This window comes from Colias philodice, chromosome 11 (genome assembly GCF_061535455.1).
Source record: "Colias philodice isolate Cphi_HAF_F1 chromosome 11, ilColPhil1 Martin Lab GWU primary, whole genome shotgun sequence".
In the NCBI taxonomy this organism is placed as follows: Eukaryota; Metazoa; Arthropoda; class Insecta; order Lepidoptera; family Pieridae; genus Colias; species Colias philodice.
Window position 1 is genome coordinate 10902259 of NC_143096.1, and position 16967 is coordinate 10919225.

A 16967-nucleotide genomic window follows, 5' to 3' on the forward strand; every position below is an offset into this window, starting at 1 on the left:
ATTTATTTGACATTTTGATGGTGTTTCATTTGATTATGAAGAAGAATATCAAACTATTTAATAAATTTAGAAATTAAAGTTTTTACATGATTTATTTATTATTTTAATATCCCGATGTTTCACACACTTTGCAGCGTATTTCCAAACTATACAAGGCCAGCACGCAACGGTGTGAAACTAATCACGTATAGTTTGGAAATAACTTTTTTACAAAGTTCTTCCAATCTATACAACAGCAGTACGCAAATACTCGCGTATACTTTGTAGTGAAGTAAGTAAGAATAGCGTTCCAAAACATACAGCGCCAGTACGCATACGGACTAATCGTGTATGTTTCGGAGTAAGCGCGGCGTTTTTCCATTGCTCGCGTTTATATTATTGTATTGCCTTTTTTAAATCTATTATTACAATGCATACACGAATGTTGCGTACTGATCGTGTTTAGTTTGTATCGTGGATGCTTGCGTCTTCGTTCCCGACTATACTACACGACTTACTTACAATTGACAATAGTGCTAAAAGTAAAAATCTAATAAGTCCAGAAGAAGACGGTTACGAGGCGACGGAGCCCCGCTTTGCGGGGCTCCTATTTTTGTGTAGTTAAAAAAAACACGAACCTAACCTAACCCACATTATCTGTTACCTACCCCTTATCTGTTACCTATTTATTTGCCTAAGCTTACATAATAATATTTTTATTCCATATTTTACTGAATCAAAAATAATCAAGGAGAATAAAAGTAGATAGATATAGCTGTACCTTGAGCTGTACAAATATATGAATACCTGTTTATTTATTATTTCGTTCAAGTGTTAGTAGTGTAGTATATTTGCGTACTGATCGTGTAAGTATAGTTTGGAACGAAGATGCAAGCATCCGCGTTACAAAGTATACGCGATCAGTACGCAAAATGCGTGTATATATTGTAATCACAGACTTAAAAACAGCATTACAATATATACACGAGCAGTTTCCTATGGTTGCGTTCTGGCTATGTATAGTTTGGAAAGACGCCACTTTGCAGCGAGCATGGTCACAGGGAGATTGAGATGTTATATGTCTTAACGGCCATTCAAAAATATATCGTTCATCATCGTTCATACCTTCCCTGGACTATGATACACATTTCAAAACCAAAATCAGATAAATTGGCTCAACCAATCTCGAGATTTAGCGTGACTAACGAACAGTAAATGATTTTTATACATTTTATGAAATTTTCTAAGTTCATTATCTAGCATTATTACCATTACAAGACCTATAACTGTGCCTATAACGTCACGCTATCGCCTGGCGCCTACATCATTGATCCTTCTATACAGACGTCATAAAAATCGAGTGGGCGATATTTAACCAATATATTCTCAATTGCTAGTGGGAGTTTACTGTTAACTGTGAAAATAATAGAACCGTTAGGTATTTCGATTTTTTTTTTAATCAAAGTTGTCATGATCGCGAATATATTTTGGTATTACAGAATAAACTAGGTATATAGGTTTTAAATTTTAATCATGATTTGCGATCGTCGCGGTCGGTACTTACTAGAGTTGTAAAAATACGAATTTTTCATTTATATGCGGCAATTTTTTTTAGTCTTTGGTATAGTTTAATGGGTTCGATTTGGGTGGAGACTGCTTATTCTGATAGAGTTATGAGTGGTTACTTAAACTTGCTTGTTGTTAATGTTTGTTAAGGTTTGGAATAAAAATAACAAAGTTCATAGAGCTAATGAAAACAAACTCTATTCCTAACAATGAGGCGCTGGCCCTAATACTTGAGAAAATTGTCCAAAAATTTTCTCAAAATAAATAAAAACTGGGCAACGCGTGGAAAACTATCAAAGAAAGAGCATTAGTCTGTTTTCATAGAGGTCCAAAGTCTAATTTAGATACGAGCGGTCATTATAATATTTGGAAAGTAAAGTAAACTTGCTATTCTACGTCACGTATCGTATACGCGGGGTGGGTCGCCCGACTGCACATTCAGTCGTCGAGAGGCGCGGGCGTCGAAAGGCTTGCCGGCCTCGATACAAAACAATTAAATTAATAATTTCTACATAAGTGTGTGTGTTTGTGTAACAATGAGTGAAGAGAACGCAGTGTCGGATGATTTGAAACGACAGGCGGCTATGTTTTATAATTCCACGGAAAGGTTTGTTTTCATTTCGTTTAGAAATTGCTTGTTGATACGATCTATAGTCGTTTGAGGTTGACGCCCGGTGTTCAACATGTTTTGGAGACAGAAAATGCGAAAGCCAGTTTGAAGTTTATGTGCAATTGTTTTTACAGTGTTTCATAAACTGCAATTGCAAAAAGTTTATGAATTAGTAACTCAAATATCACAATTACTCTTATGAACTATAATTAAAAAATGACACACTTTTGTTATAGTCACAATTCAAATAATTATAATTATGTTTTACGAACTAATGCACACATTAAAAATTTCACGGTAATTACTTTTAATTATTAGTTCGAAACGTCGCATATTGGAGATTATTTTTGTCCATAATTAGAAGAAATAATACCTACTTAGTACTTATAATATAGCGAAGAATATTATTGTTCCTCGTGTGCCCGATTAAAAAAACAAGGAACTTCGGCACAAGGTCGCAAACTCGTTTTTCTACAATCTATCTTGAACTTACGGAGAAATATCACCTAAATGATCGTACACTTTGACTTATCATATTAGAAAGGTGAAGCTTCCCAACACGTTTGATTAGGTATATTGCCTCTACATTCACACGGATCTTAATATGTATATACTATATACTAATATCACTACATAGTATAAAACAAAGTCGCTTTCCCTGTCCCTATGTCCCTATGTCCCTATGTACGCTTAAATCTTTGAAACTACGCAACGGATTTTGATGCGGTTTTTTTTAATAGATAGAGTGATTCAAGAGGAAGGTTTATATGTATAATAACATCCATGAAATAGTGGAGAAGTACTGTTATTTTTGAGGTTTCTAATGTGATGTCGTAAAAAATTACATTGTTTCCGCTTATATTGCAAACGCAGGCTGAACCCTACGAGTTTTATCAAAATAATGTACTAAGTATTATACATATTGAAAAGGTCTACAGAAAAGTCCGCGATGGTATATGTCTATCTCTTATGGATAACCCACAATAAAATTTTTTTGTCATTTACTTTTTACGACAAATAAAAGCTAATTTTCGAAGCGATTTTCACCAATTTAGCATTAATCCTTAACAAATTAAATACCTTGAATACATTGTTCATTTAATATAGATCTATATGGCACTTTACACCGTATGATTTAAGTGAATATTTTCGAAGATATTACAGATTTAAAAATTGCGGGACGTAGCGTTTGCGGCGGTACCGGCCGGCCGGGCCGCTATGTTTTTATATACAACGTTCACAGTTTTTCTGTAGTGTATTTAGTATCAGCATTGCACCCGTGCGAAGCCGGGGCGGGTCGCTAGTTACTTATAAAGTTGAAGAGTTTGTTTGTTTGCTTGAACGCGCCAAGTCCATTTATCGAGGAAGGCTGAGGCTATAATATTATATCATCACGCTAAGACCAATAAGAGCGGAATAATGTGGGTAGGTAAAACCACGGGTCACAGCTGGTATATTATATTTTACTTCTTTCTATTACTTTATGCATACTTTTATCTTTATTAGTTTACGTAGTTTTATAATCACGATGTAGTTCAGTGTAAAGAACCTTTCACAGAAACTGTTGTGTATGTTATACGCTCAATTCCTTTTATTAGTTTGGATTTTATTAATGGAGTTACTCAATCTTTATCTGAAAGATAAGCTACTAAGGAGAACGAATAAACTGTGCGGTTTGTTTTGCGATAATTGGTAGAGCGATTTTAATGTAGAGATACCGGTAAAATTGTCGTCACATGAATATTATTGTTATTTGTTTACAATTTACATGAATAATCATAATATTTGTAAAGTGTTCTGCTTCTTGACCGAGGTATAGGCCGTTGAGCGTAAAAATAATATAGGTATAAAAATGAATGTTTTTTTTGGTCAAAATTTTACAAAAAAATACGGGACATAGAATAACATTTCAGATGATAACCTCTACTTTACTGCAATACTCTATATCCTAGAGCATTTCTTATATAGATAATGCAGTAATAAAATTCCTTAAGATATACATAGAGTTTTTGCAACTAATATTTCGTCTAACTTGAAGTTTATTCGACTCTTAGGTGCAACCTCCATATTATAGTTTCTGCTGCAGCTAACGCTCGGTTGAGTAGTCTTGTCGAGGTCTTATATATTTTGACGAATGACGATCCAGAAATAGGATCTAGAATCGAAATTCTAGACCGACAGAATATCTGTAAGTGGTTAAATATTGTTGTAGAATATCGTTTATAAAATCACGTTTGTATAATACAAGCTGAACCTTTTAAATTCGTCTTCGCTTTATATTAATACTAGCTGTGCCGCGCGGTTTCACCCGCATTGCTCCGCTCCCGTTGGTCTTAGCGTGATGATAATATATAGCCTATAGCCTTCCTTGATAAATGGGCTATCTAACACCGAAATAATTTTTCAAATCGGACCAGTAGTTCCTGAGATTGCCGCGTTCAAACAAACAAACTCTTTAGCTTTATAATATTTTAAAATTTTCCCATTGTTACACTTTATGAATACTTTGCTCTATATAAATAGACTAGCTCTATAGAAATATACAACGTTAATAATTTGTCAATTCGAACCAGTAGTTCCTGAGACTGGCTCGTTCAAACAATTTTGTCATGCATAAATATAAACTAATAAATTACATAAAAGCCAATGCAAAATAAGTAGATATGAATTTCCCATCATGGTTAAACGGTGGAACCTTGAAAACTGAACACATGAATATTAATTACATATTGTTATCTATACTTTGTGGTTGGCGAGGATTCTGCGGAAAAACGAGCAAAAAATTTACATTCTTTCTTTATTTTGCTATACGTACTTGCATAAATTCATAGAATCATCCAAGTAAATCATGTAGGTACATAAAGGAATACAACAACATGCCAAGCTATAAGGGAAATTAATTATATTTAGCATATTTCTGTTTACAATAACAACTTTTCATTTCTTTTAACCTATTTTTCACTGTGATGCAAAAATAAATGACATTCTGTCACAAAGATACCACATTATATTGCGATAGGAGTCACTTTCAAATCTAGTGCAAGTCACATGAGCACGTAGAGCTAACTTTCATGTCAGTTGAGTTAAAACTTAATACTACTTCGACTGATTACATACTGAAGTAATTACAGTCACATATTACATACGTAATCACAACTCGTCTCCAAATTCACGTTAATTATGCCTAGATTGCATAGAATAGGTAAATACTTCTCACCGCGGATCCGTACTGAATATTTCTCTATTTGAATGTTTTCACTTTCTACTTGTTAATATGTATGTTATAGTATATATTTAGAGTTATTGCCTAAACCACGAAGGTCTATCACAGCAGTGACGAATATGTTATTAATTAATAATTGTAATTTATTCAGATGCTCTAATGTTATCTAATTCTAAATAGTATTATATACTAGCGGTCCGCCCCGGCTTCGCCCGTGGTACATATTTACATTTTCTCTACATAAAAACCATCCACGTACTTCAAGGAATATAATAAAAAAAGAATTATCGAAATCGGTTCGGCCGTTCTCGAGTTATGCGCTTACCAACACATTTTGCGATTCATTATTATATATAACTAGCAGCTTCCGCCCCGGCTTCGCCCGTGGTACATATTTACGTTTCCTCTACGTAAAAACCATCCTCGTACTTCAAGGAATATAATAAAAAAAGAATTATCGAAATCGGTTCAGCCGTTCATGAGTTATGCGCTTACCAACACATTTTGCGATTCATTTTTATATATAAGAAGAAGAAGAAGAGTTAATGTAGTCTATAATTAAATCACATTTCCGTATACATTCTTATATATTCACAATCCCAAAGCAATTTGTTCCGATGCCATGGATGCTCAATTATTAAGTGCTCAATTATTGCACACAATTACTTTTCCATCAAGCAACTAATTGCTTTAGTGACCGTAGTAATCTTCTGGAAATGTTTCGGATTTATCCAGCATTTAATATAATGGTTATAAATGTGCAATTTCTTAGATGCCAATGTTTTGTTACGAGGAAAACATGTATTTTAGGACCTAATCTTGTATGTAGTGAATATATGCAGTTTAGTAGACATTGAAAGGTCAGAGAAGCCTCAATATTATTGCTATTAAATAAATGTTAAGACAAAATGTGATAGAAGCTGATATTATATTCAGAATAATTTAAAATCATAGTTCATACAATATATTAACTATCTACAGTTTCTACTGGTTCAACAGTAGTTTTGGAGCTTACAATGCCAAAAAATATTCCTCTTTAAATAAGATTTAATAATGCTCGATTATCCACATAGGATATTAGGTAACCTGTTCATTTTCATCATTAGCATTAATTTCTGAGTCGGAAATTAAATAATTCCTAAAGCCTATCTAGACAAGCTGTAGAATGTCGTGGGAATATCCGGTCATTAACTTTTATATAAAATTGTACATTGTGAATGGTCTTGTATTCATTTTAGGGCCGATTTTTCAATGCTTGGATAAAACTTATCCGTCGAATAAAGTATTACACGATAATATTAAAATGTCACGTAAACTGTCAAATACGGGCAATTAGAATACCTTTTTAAAATGGTAGTTTTATACATTATTCGACGAATAAGTTTTATCCATGCATTGAAAAATCGGCCCTTAATTGAAGTCAGGTACTTATCAAACGTTTTTAGGAAAAATAATGTTATTATATAACAATTCATCTATAGGATAAGGGTATTATTCATTTAGAATAGAAAAATGAATTCAGTACTACACCCACACTCTCGTATTTCGTAGTTTGTTCTAATCTCGTCCTTAATGCAATTGTAATAAGACTTAGCGAACCTCCCACACACATAGCTTACAAGTTAATGAAACCATTGTGAATACCCACGCAAAGATTCATATGATCCCTGCATATATTTCTTGTATGAGAAGATGGAAAAATTGTCCCGTCTGGAACCTACAAGAATGGATGTTTATCGTCAAATATCTTACCTACTCGCTTCTGAAATATAAATAATGCATCCCAATATTTTAAATTCAGATGTTGGTTTGGAAAATAATGTAGAGCACTATGTATTATGTATTTGTACAAGATTTTTAAGAGAACCAGCTCACAGTTATCATAAAAAATAAGGTTTGACCTTAAACCTGGCTACCATGATACCATAGAGCAGTATTATTTGTAGTTTGGGAAGTGATGGCGCTAAACGACATAACGCCTTTATTTTTCTACAGCGGAAATAATACTATTTAGAAACATTATTGTATAATATGTAGTCATTTATCACAAAAACCCCAATTAATAACCTTGCCGATAATAGTCGAAAAGCAAAACATTTGTCCGATATAAATTACGGGAGAACTTTTATTGGTTTACTTGATTTACGGATTGTGATTGGATACGGGTTGATGAATATGAGTAAAACGGTCACTAGATGAATGGATAAGATGAAGAGTATAATATATTTTTTTATATTTTCAGGACAATTTTCACACACGGCACGATCTGATCCCATACTAAGCTTTCGCTTGTGTTATGGAAACCAGATGGCTGATAAACATACATATACAGGGTGTCCCACTATTGGTATACTAAGCGCGAAGGGACTTGTAGTTTTGCATACACTGATCACGTAAAAAATATATAAACAACAAAATTACGTCAAAATTTTTTTGATAATTTTTTCCTGAAAATCCATGTTTTCTTCTCTAGCTTCGCGCAGCCGTCATATACCGCTTCTCTAATGTGAGCATTTTGTCTATGAAAACATAATCTTAAATGATAGCTCACGTGCTAGTGGCAAAAATGGGCGGGTTGCTTGTTATGGGTGTACACATAGAGTTTTAAGAATTCATCTATTTGAAAAAAAACTGAGTCTGGAATTTTTTAAGTATTTTTTACGTACTCAGCGTAGCCATAACTATAACCTCCTTTAAGCTTAGTATACCAACAGTGGGACACCCTGTATATAATTTTAAATAAATACTTATATAGATAAATAACATCCAGACACAGAGCAAATATCTATTTTCATCACACGAATATTTGCCCCGGGTGGGAATCGAACCCACGACCTCTGGCTTGGAATGCAGGGCCACTACCAACCAAGCCAACCGGTCAGTCGAATATAAAACGCTATAGCCAGTACTACAATGACTTTCAGCCGGTATTGATTTGAAAAAGGTTTGAGAAAGCCTCGAGAAAGCTTATTTCACATAGGTACAAGAAAATATTAAAGCACCATATAGGCATAGTTTCAAATACTCATTTCAGATACCGGCCGTTTACAGTTTTATTTAAATACATGTAATGAACAAAATGATGCGATGATTTCTATGAAATCATATAATCAAGCTTACTCCTTTTGATACATGTAATATTTCCAAAAAAGTAATAACCTCCATTGTAACATGACATCAAAGCAACGACACTCCGCAGAAATGGGTTTTCTTTTCTTTTGGATTGTTAACGTTGCGTTGTCTCTAAATGGCGTTATTGTTTTTAAGTAATTAATAAATATGCCTTTTTATACACAAATATATTTTGTATTTTTTAAGTAATTAATAAATATGCCTGCTTATACACAAATATATTTTGCATTTTTTTAGTAATTAATAAATATGCCTGCTTATACACAAATATATTTTGTATAAGCTTTATTATCTTTAATAATTGTTTACTTTGCTTGTTTTGAGACCTGTCTGGAACAGATTATAGATTCTGTAATTACAATGAATGTTGTCATTCAGATCGGTATTTAGCTCGCATAAAACTGCGTTTCACATTATAGAACAAGTGGGTCATTGTTGTAGCGTGGATCCGTCACTTTGTCGGATTTATCCTGTTGTTTAGATTAACTTAGTTACTTATTTAGATTTAATTACTTTCAGATTTTATCCTAGCGCGTAGCTTGACGTGTGAACTTAGATACTTACTAGCTTTCCGCCCGCGGCTTCGCCCGCGTTTTCAAAGAAAAACCCGCATAGTTCCCGTTCCCGAGGGATTTCCGGGATAAAACCTATCCTATCTCTCAAGTTGGATCGAACTGCACAATGCACATGGTGTGCGAATTTTATTATAATCGGTTAAGTGGTTTAGGAGTCCATTGAGGACAAACATTGTGACACGAGATTTAAATAATTATATATATTACTAGCGACCCGCCCCGGCTTCGCACGGGTGCAATGCTGATACTAAATACACTACAGAAAAACTGTGAACGTTGTATATAAAAACATAGCGGCCCGCGGCCGGCCGGCCGGTACCGCCGCAAACGCTACGTCCCGCAATTTTTAAATCTGTAATATAGACATATACCATCGCGGACTTTTCTATAGACCTTTTCAATGTGTATAATACTTAGTACATTATTTTGATAAAACTCGTAGGGTTCAGCCTGCGTTTGCAGTGTAAGCGGAAAAAATGTAATTTTTTACGACATCACATCAGAAAACTCAAAAATAACAGTACTTCTCTACTATTTAATGGATGTTATTATACATATAAACCTTCCTCTTGAATCACTCTATCTATTAAAAAAAACCGCATCAAAATCCGTTGCGTAGTTTCAAAGATTTAAGCGTACAAAGGGACATAGGGACAGGGAAAGCGACTTTGTTTTATACTATGTAGTGAAGATGTATTAACTTGCATTCAACGATAGCTTAGTGTTTGATATAATAATGTAACACGTTCCGGATTGGAATTAATTTGTATTCAAAAATATTTCAGCCTTATTTAATAAGATAATAAAGACGAGGATTATAGGAAAAGGCGGCATTCCAAATCAATGATGTTTTATTTTATTAATCATAAAGGTAAGGAATAAAATATTTGACTCTAAAATAGATTATTATTAAAGCATGATGTTGAAAATACAGCATTTTAGGTAATTTCAACATGACACAAAATACGAATTTTTATCAATTTGACGAAAATGTCACTGACAGAAAGCCCATAGAAGTAGTACTTATGCTACATTTCTATTGAAAATATATCATATCGTCTTTGATATATAAGAAGGATGACAAAAGGAAATAGGTGTTCGTGTTAAATAAAAGGCAAACAAAAGGTATTTCTACGTGCACCAATGCTATCGATTTCATTGACTGTTCATATTTCATGATAACTATACGAGATAACCTAGCCATTCATTAATTTAGATACATAGATTATTTGCTTACCATATACTATATGGAGCGCTGCTAATTCTATTACTATCTAAATATATTAGTTCAAAGAATTCATTGATTTTATTTGTGAATAACATCCTTTTTCATAGCATTTATTGATGTATCTGAACTAGGCCGTCAGAAATATTGCGACGGTGAAAATTTTGCCATTATTTTTCCGCGACAATTTATTCTCGCAATCCGAAAGGGACATAATAATACAATGAATTATTATTTATTTAATAATTCATAATCTCGTTTAGAGTATCGTTAGATAAATTGACTTTCCAAAACCGAAAAGAAACTAATATTTAACCAGGAAGTCGTTACTTTAATACCAAAACAAGCATGATTAACACAACGATAAACTTCATAGAGCAACTTTGATAGTGACTCAAAGTTAACATTGCTTCTGAACAAGCTAAATGAACTATGCTATCATTATGTAAATACCTGTGTAATGAAGATCCAAGAATATGTGCGGTTTAATTCGGTTTATGACGGTCGTAAAATAACAGTTTTAAGATTAATCGCCTTGTTACATCTTGTATTAATGGTGTATGTTATGCAAGAATTTTCCAAGGAATTGAATCTATAACTATTAATATTATAAAACTGAACAGTTTGTTTGTTTGTTGGTTCGTTTGAACGCGCTAATCTCAAGAAATACTTGTCCGATTAAAAAATTTTTTTCGGAGTTGGATAGCCCATTTAACAAGGAAGGCTATTATAGGCTATAATATATCATCACGCTAAGACCAACAGAAGCGGAGCCGCGCGGGTGAAACCACGGAGCGCAGCTAGTGTGTAATCAGTAATCACAGAACATAATATAAACTGTGTGTCTAATATTATTGTTGGTCCTAATCTGAAATAACTTGAATAGCAATACATATGAAGCTGAACAAAGAACAAGGTTATATTTTTTTAATTAGGTCATTTATTCGGACATTCCATAATGCTATATAGTTCAATGATTGATTATTTGTAAAATATTTACATTTACAAAATTAATTGTGCAAAAGCGTGCAGTTATGGACGTCAAATGTTACAAGGAATACGAAGCAGTTTATGAGTCTCATAAAAATATAATAAAAGAAGTATATTATTTGTATACAAATATCAATTTGCATACATATTTGTACTTGTATATTTTTAAGAGATTCAATATTTTATTTTAAATTGTATGAAAGATAAACCGCAATTAATAAAAGTCAAAGGAAACTTGAAAACATTCAAACAAACATTTATTCATACAGTTACATAAAAATATATAATATATAAATGGCTTCACATAACAGCAATTAAGGATTTAATGACTTCTACTATAATTACTTCTTGCAATTACAGCATTCATTATTTTCATAATGACTGATTTAACTTGCACTTGATTTTTCGAATTTCGAGTGTTTAACTTTTTCTATTTTTAGTTTAGTCAAATTTAACTGTTTATGTGTTATGTGTTAAAAATGTGACTGTCGTTTACACATACACAGCAAACCACAACACATTTTATGTCGAATTATTGTTATCACTATAATATCCAACATCACACAAGGATTATTTTTCAAATTGGTTTGTACTTATGTCCTCACAATGTTTGTACATGTAAAGCACTTATTTAACATTAATCTACATATTGATATAAGCATTAACCGTGACAATAGATTGTAAGATAAGATTGTTCGATTCAATACGATTCTTTAATCATGTATCTTAATAGTTAATACCTATGCACGTAGTACCTACGTACCAGTACAGACTTTATACATACTTATATATGAAATGATTAATATTATAAAGCTTTTTTGTTTGGTTGAAAGCGATAATCTCAGGAAGAACTAGTTCAAAACGAAGAATTAAGAATTAATTAAAAACGCTAAGTATCGGATAGTCCTTGTATCGTCAAGAAGAAAGAAAAAAAGAAGGCCCTATTAAATGACGCATTGACGAGTAAAAATAAGAAAATAATAATAATAATAAAGGCGTAGGGATGTGACGACCCCATCGCCCCCGGATGGCATATCTACAATAGATATCCCAACCGTGCAGTCAGTCATCCCGCAGGGCACCTTGTGGCGAGGTGTCGGGGAGTAGCGACCCCGCGGGAACCGAGCGCTCCCGGGGGAGGCCCCTGTCCTCACCTCCGGGCTGTCTTTGTGACAGTTCGGAGTGAACAATGACGAGGTTCAGGATCCCCCACCTCTGGCTTGCCTTTGCTGGCCGTCCAGAGTGGAGCCGCCAGAGCTATATGCTCGGGGGTGGAAGTGTCTAATGGCGTAATAGCGGGGAAACCCGCTCCGGGCCCGCGGGCCCGCGATGGTGAAACCGGTGCCGCACCTCTCTACACCCCTAGCCGTTCAGCTGATGTTGCCCCCTTGTTGCCATTCTCGGTAATCTTTTTGGGAGCCCATCGACCGAACTGGCGAGTCACCGTCTGCCATTATTTTCAATTTTTAATATTGAAAAGGCAGACGTCCATAGTCCCCATAGAACCAATATACCAGTCCATCTAACACCCCCTTCCATAACCCAGTTTTGTTCATTTCCATTTTTCTGCAACAGTCCTACATTGGCCGCGGACTGCCCAGGGCTGTATCTCTATAGTGCAGTCATGGGCAGGCTGCGGCTGGTGTCCCACAACACATTAAATTCTCTAAAGGGCCTCTGCGTGTTGGACCTGTGTCCCCACGTAAGCCTTCCAAAGGACCGGGTATCTTCCTTCTGGTGGTACCCGTGTATTATGGAGAGAGACATAATAATAAAAGGAGGAGGACTGGAGCAATGAAAAACGTAGAATTTACAAAAAAAAAAACTATTCAGGTTCAACTGGTCAGGGAGTAGTTACTTCCCTTCAATTAGTTTTATTCTGATATAAGAATTACAAAAATGAACTCGATATAACAAAAATATAATATATTGATTAATGATTAAGGTAATCTTCGAATAGGCAAAAGATTCTCTATCTAGTACCTAACAGGCGGCAGTGCTTAGTGACATAGAGAGCAAAATAAATATCACGAAGCGTTCCTTTTATTAGTGATTTTTCGAAATGTCAACTCCAGAAAAGCACATCCGGATAAATATTATATTACAAAGAGTTTCACGTGAGAATATATTCAAACTATGTAAAACTATCCATGGACTATACGAAGAAACGCAGATAGTAAAAGTTTCCGTAAGAAAACCTCTACATATTAGGTCTATAGGAGAAAATGAGCATATCAAATATTTTAAACAAGTCAAGATGTTACGCATTCAAATGCCCTTATCTTATAAATGTCACATAATATCATACTCCTAGACGAAACAAGTTTTTTTTACTACAAAAGATATTATATAACAAGTATATGGTGCAGAATTAAAGATTGCATCAAGGAGCAATCCTCCTTTGATTTGACTCCATCTATAGGTGCTATTTCGCACAATCCTCTGGTTTTCTCTAGGTATAGTTATTTCGCACCCCTTAGCTCCGTGATAAAGAAAGCCACATCAAATGTCATTTCTTGACCTAATTCCGTTTCCATTGTAGATGAGGCTTACCTACGAGTTATAGCGGGATTGCAGGATAAAGGATAAGTGGAGGCTTTGTGAAATGAACTATTTCTGACCAGAATTATTAACGCTCACCCGGGGCAAACAAAGAGTTAATTAACTAAACGCTTAAATCATTAGCTGTGCAGTGAAAGTTTTGACCATTAGTTCGTGAATCGGACAACTTTTTAGTGTACTTATGCGGATTTGAAATAATAATGATGTAGTCAACAGAATAATTGAAGCTAAAAAATACAAATTTTAGAACCTATATTTGTTATTAATATTTTTAAGCCACTTGAGTGAGATGAATTAGCGGGAATTAACAAAAATATCAATTTCCTAGGAAGTAAGTACTGAATAAAGTAAATAAAAATCAAGCACGGATAATTTTGCAATTCAATGCTCGAATGTGATACTTAGTCGTTAAGTTATATTTTCATAACAAGGTCGATGCATTCAAAACATTTAATGCACTTACTTCGCTTAGATAGTATGTTTGAAGACGGATATTAAATTTGAACTAACAAAACTAATAACTTCCTTTGATTACAATTAAAGAACGTGACCCAAAATTCACCAAGTTAAGGAATGCAGATAAAGCAAAACATAAGGTACGTGTACCATAGGTACTATACCGATATGATATAAGTACCCGATGGTCTATTACATGCTACATATATTACATTATCCCATTCTCTGGAATTGCTCTTGCAGCTATAAACTGAAACACATTCACGATTCCATCATGGAATTATCTATGATCTTCCCATATACACAAATAGCTTAAGGTTTTGACTTTTGCATTTTCAAGAGATATAGGTAGATCTTTTTGGCGTTAACTTAATTTTGTTGTTAACATAATTCAAGCATTTATTATAATTTAATTTTACCAAGCACAATTAAACGTTATGGCTTGATGAATCTTAAAAACTCGTCTATATGTACCTTGTTTGGTGTTTATTAAATGATTCAAAGGTTTGACTTCCTTATTGTTGGTTGTTTTATATTCGTATGCATTTTAATTCATAACATTTTAATGGCTTTCCTCATATATATGAATCATCTCTAAGCTTATTTACGTACGATAGTTACTTTGTTTTACCACTAGGTATTTACCTATTATTTTCCCAAAAACAGCATCTATAAGGATAAGATTTTTTATGTACGTTACTTATTCCACTAAATATTGATAGCCCTCTCTATTAAATTTTGGTCCAAATAAATCAGAAATGCAACATCCTTAAAATAAGTAATTGGGTCACAACCTAATTAGGTCGGTTGACATCATCGGCACGAATGTTTGGCCCAATAAATGTCCCACGGGGGCTTTTCTTAACGACATCTTGGTTACGAGCAAACCACTCGATTTACAAGTCCCCGCCGTGTTCGAGCTATGTAGGATTGCGGTTGCTAAATCGAAATCTCCCCTCACAGAGCTTTATCATTGCAGATTATATTGGGCAAAAAGTTGGTTATCATACTTCAATCCTAAAAACGTATTATAAACGAGATAATGCAATTTCGCTTGAGTGCCGTTCAGCATTGTACGCGTGGAGGAGGCGGTGTTTATTACGATTTACGACTGCTTTTGCATTTGCATTCTACGTAAATAATAGAGAAGTTGTATTTTTCTTGCGAAGTTTGTATAATCTTATAAATATAGGTACTCGCCCAATAAACAGTTTTAGTAAAACAATTCCATTCATTAAAATACAAACCTTGCAGAAAATAATAAATAATAATACAATGGAAATCCGGTGAATGAATGAGATGTGAATATACTTTATAATTAAAAGTAATTTACCAAAACACTTCAATGATGTTATGGAGCATTACAATTGCTATAATCGAGCCAATTTAATAGGCAACATTTGACGTCTATCAATTTTATCTTCATAGGGTGGTAACCTGCTTATAAACATCGATTAAAGTGAATTAATCGATACGGGCTTGAAACATTTGTCAATCGAACTTGAAACACATGTCAATAATTTATGATGATTTTTATTCCCAAGTAATCAATGCATTCGATTCTAATTGTCAGATTTCGATTTTTAAAGTAACGTCTCTGGTATTTAAAAAGAAAAAAGGTTTATTGACACAAAATTGTAGCGACGTCAGTTTTTTAAATCAAAAATTGTTTACTATGTTTAGAATGGTTTATCAGTAAAGTCAAATTCTAAAATTACTTGTATCGGTCATTATTATTATAAATATGTAATCGTTATTGAAAAAAGTTAAGCAAATGTGCAGTTCTAACAAAACGAAATATCATATTATTCTATGTCGTCGTTACTAGGTTACGTTGTTGAATTTTGTTGAACTGTCAAATGTTGCCTATTAAAATGGCTCTACTATAATATATGTATAGGACATTTATTATTCTACATACGCACCGATATACCTACACATTGATCTTACGTAATTTTTTTGTCAAAATATTCATGACCATTTCATGACAAACTTATGTAACAATACTTGGTAAATACTACATTAGGCTTGCCATATTTCGAAATAACCTTGTTTACTGAAACGTGAATGAAGTCAATTATATTAAAGTATACCTATATTTCTACATGTCGCTAACTGAATAGGCTTTTATATTTTTGTTAGAAACAACAGAAAATACTAGTTCAATTTACAGATGACAATTTTCGCTCCTTAGTTCCTTCGAAGAGACTCTCTATACATAATAATCAAGCCGTTTCGGAGGAGTTTAACTGAAAACACGACACGAGAATTTCATATATTAGTAGCTATTGTATATAGTACAGAAATGTTTATACCATGAAATAAATATTATATCTAAAAATAGTAAAACTAGAAGCTCCATACACCCACATACTTCAATGTTGACAATGGAATCCTGTTACAAAGGGCAAAGGTTTCACTTTCCTCTATATTACTATACTCTTTGGGTTTCACTCTCTCTCACGCTTGCTCGTTTGTCCTTCAAAATCCCATAGAGATAATAGTACCGTAAAGGGTGACCATTATTAACTAAAGTATAAAAGATATAATTTGACTAAAACAACTGAGGACCTCATATAGGAAGTGTGAACACTATGGGAAGTCAATCCACGATTGGCCGGTTTATATCTATATGTACAATCATTGCTC

At 33.7% G+C, this 16967-nt stretch overlaps 1 protein-coding gene across 1 annotated transcript in view; it reads left to right on the forward strand.

Moving 5' to 3' along the window:
- Positions 1 to 1972: 1972 nt before the first annotated feature.
- The window catches only part of MFS9 (major facilitator superfamily transporter 9), a 40428-nt gene continuing 25433 nt past the window's right edge, over positions 1973 to 16967 (forward strand). The window contains exon 1 of the mRNA XM_089701190.1: positions 1973 to 2152. Within this exon, the coding sequence (XP_089557316.1) occupies positions 2082 to 2152 (71 nt within the window). The 5' untranslated portion in view covers positions 1973 to 2081. The remainder of the gene's footprint in view (positions 2153 to 16967) is intronic.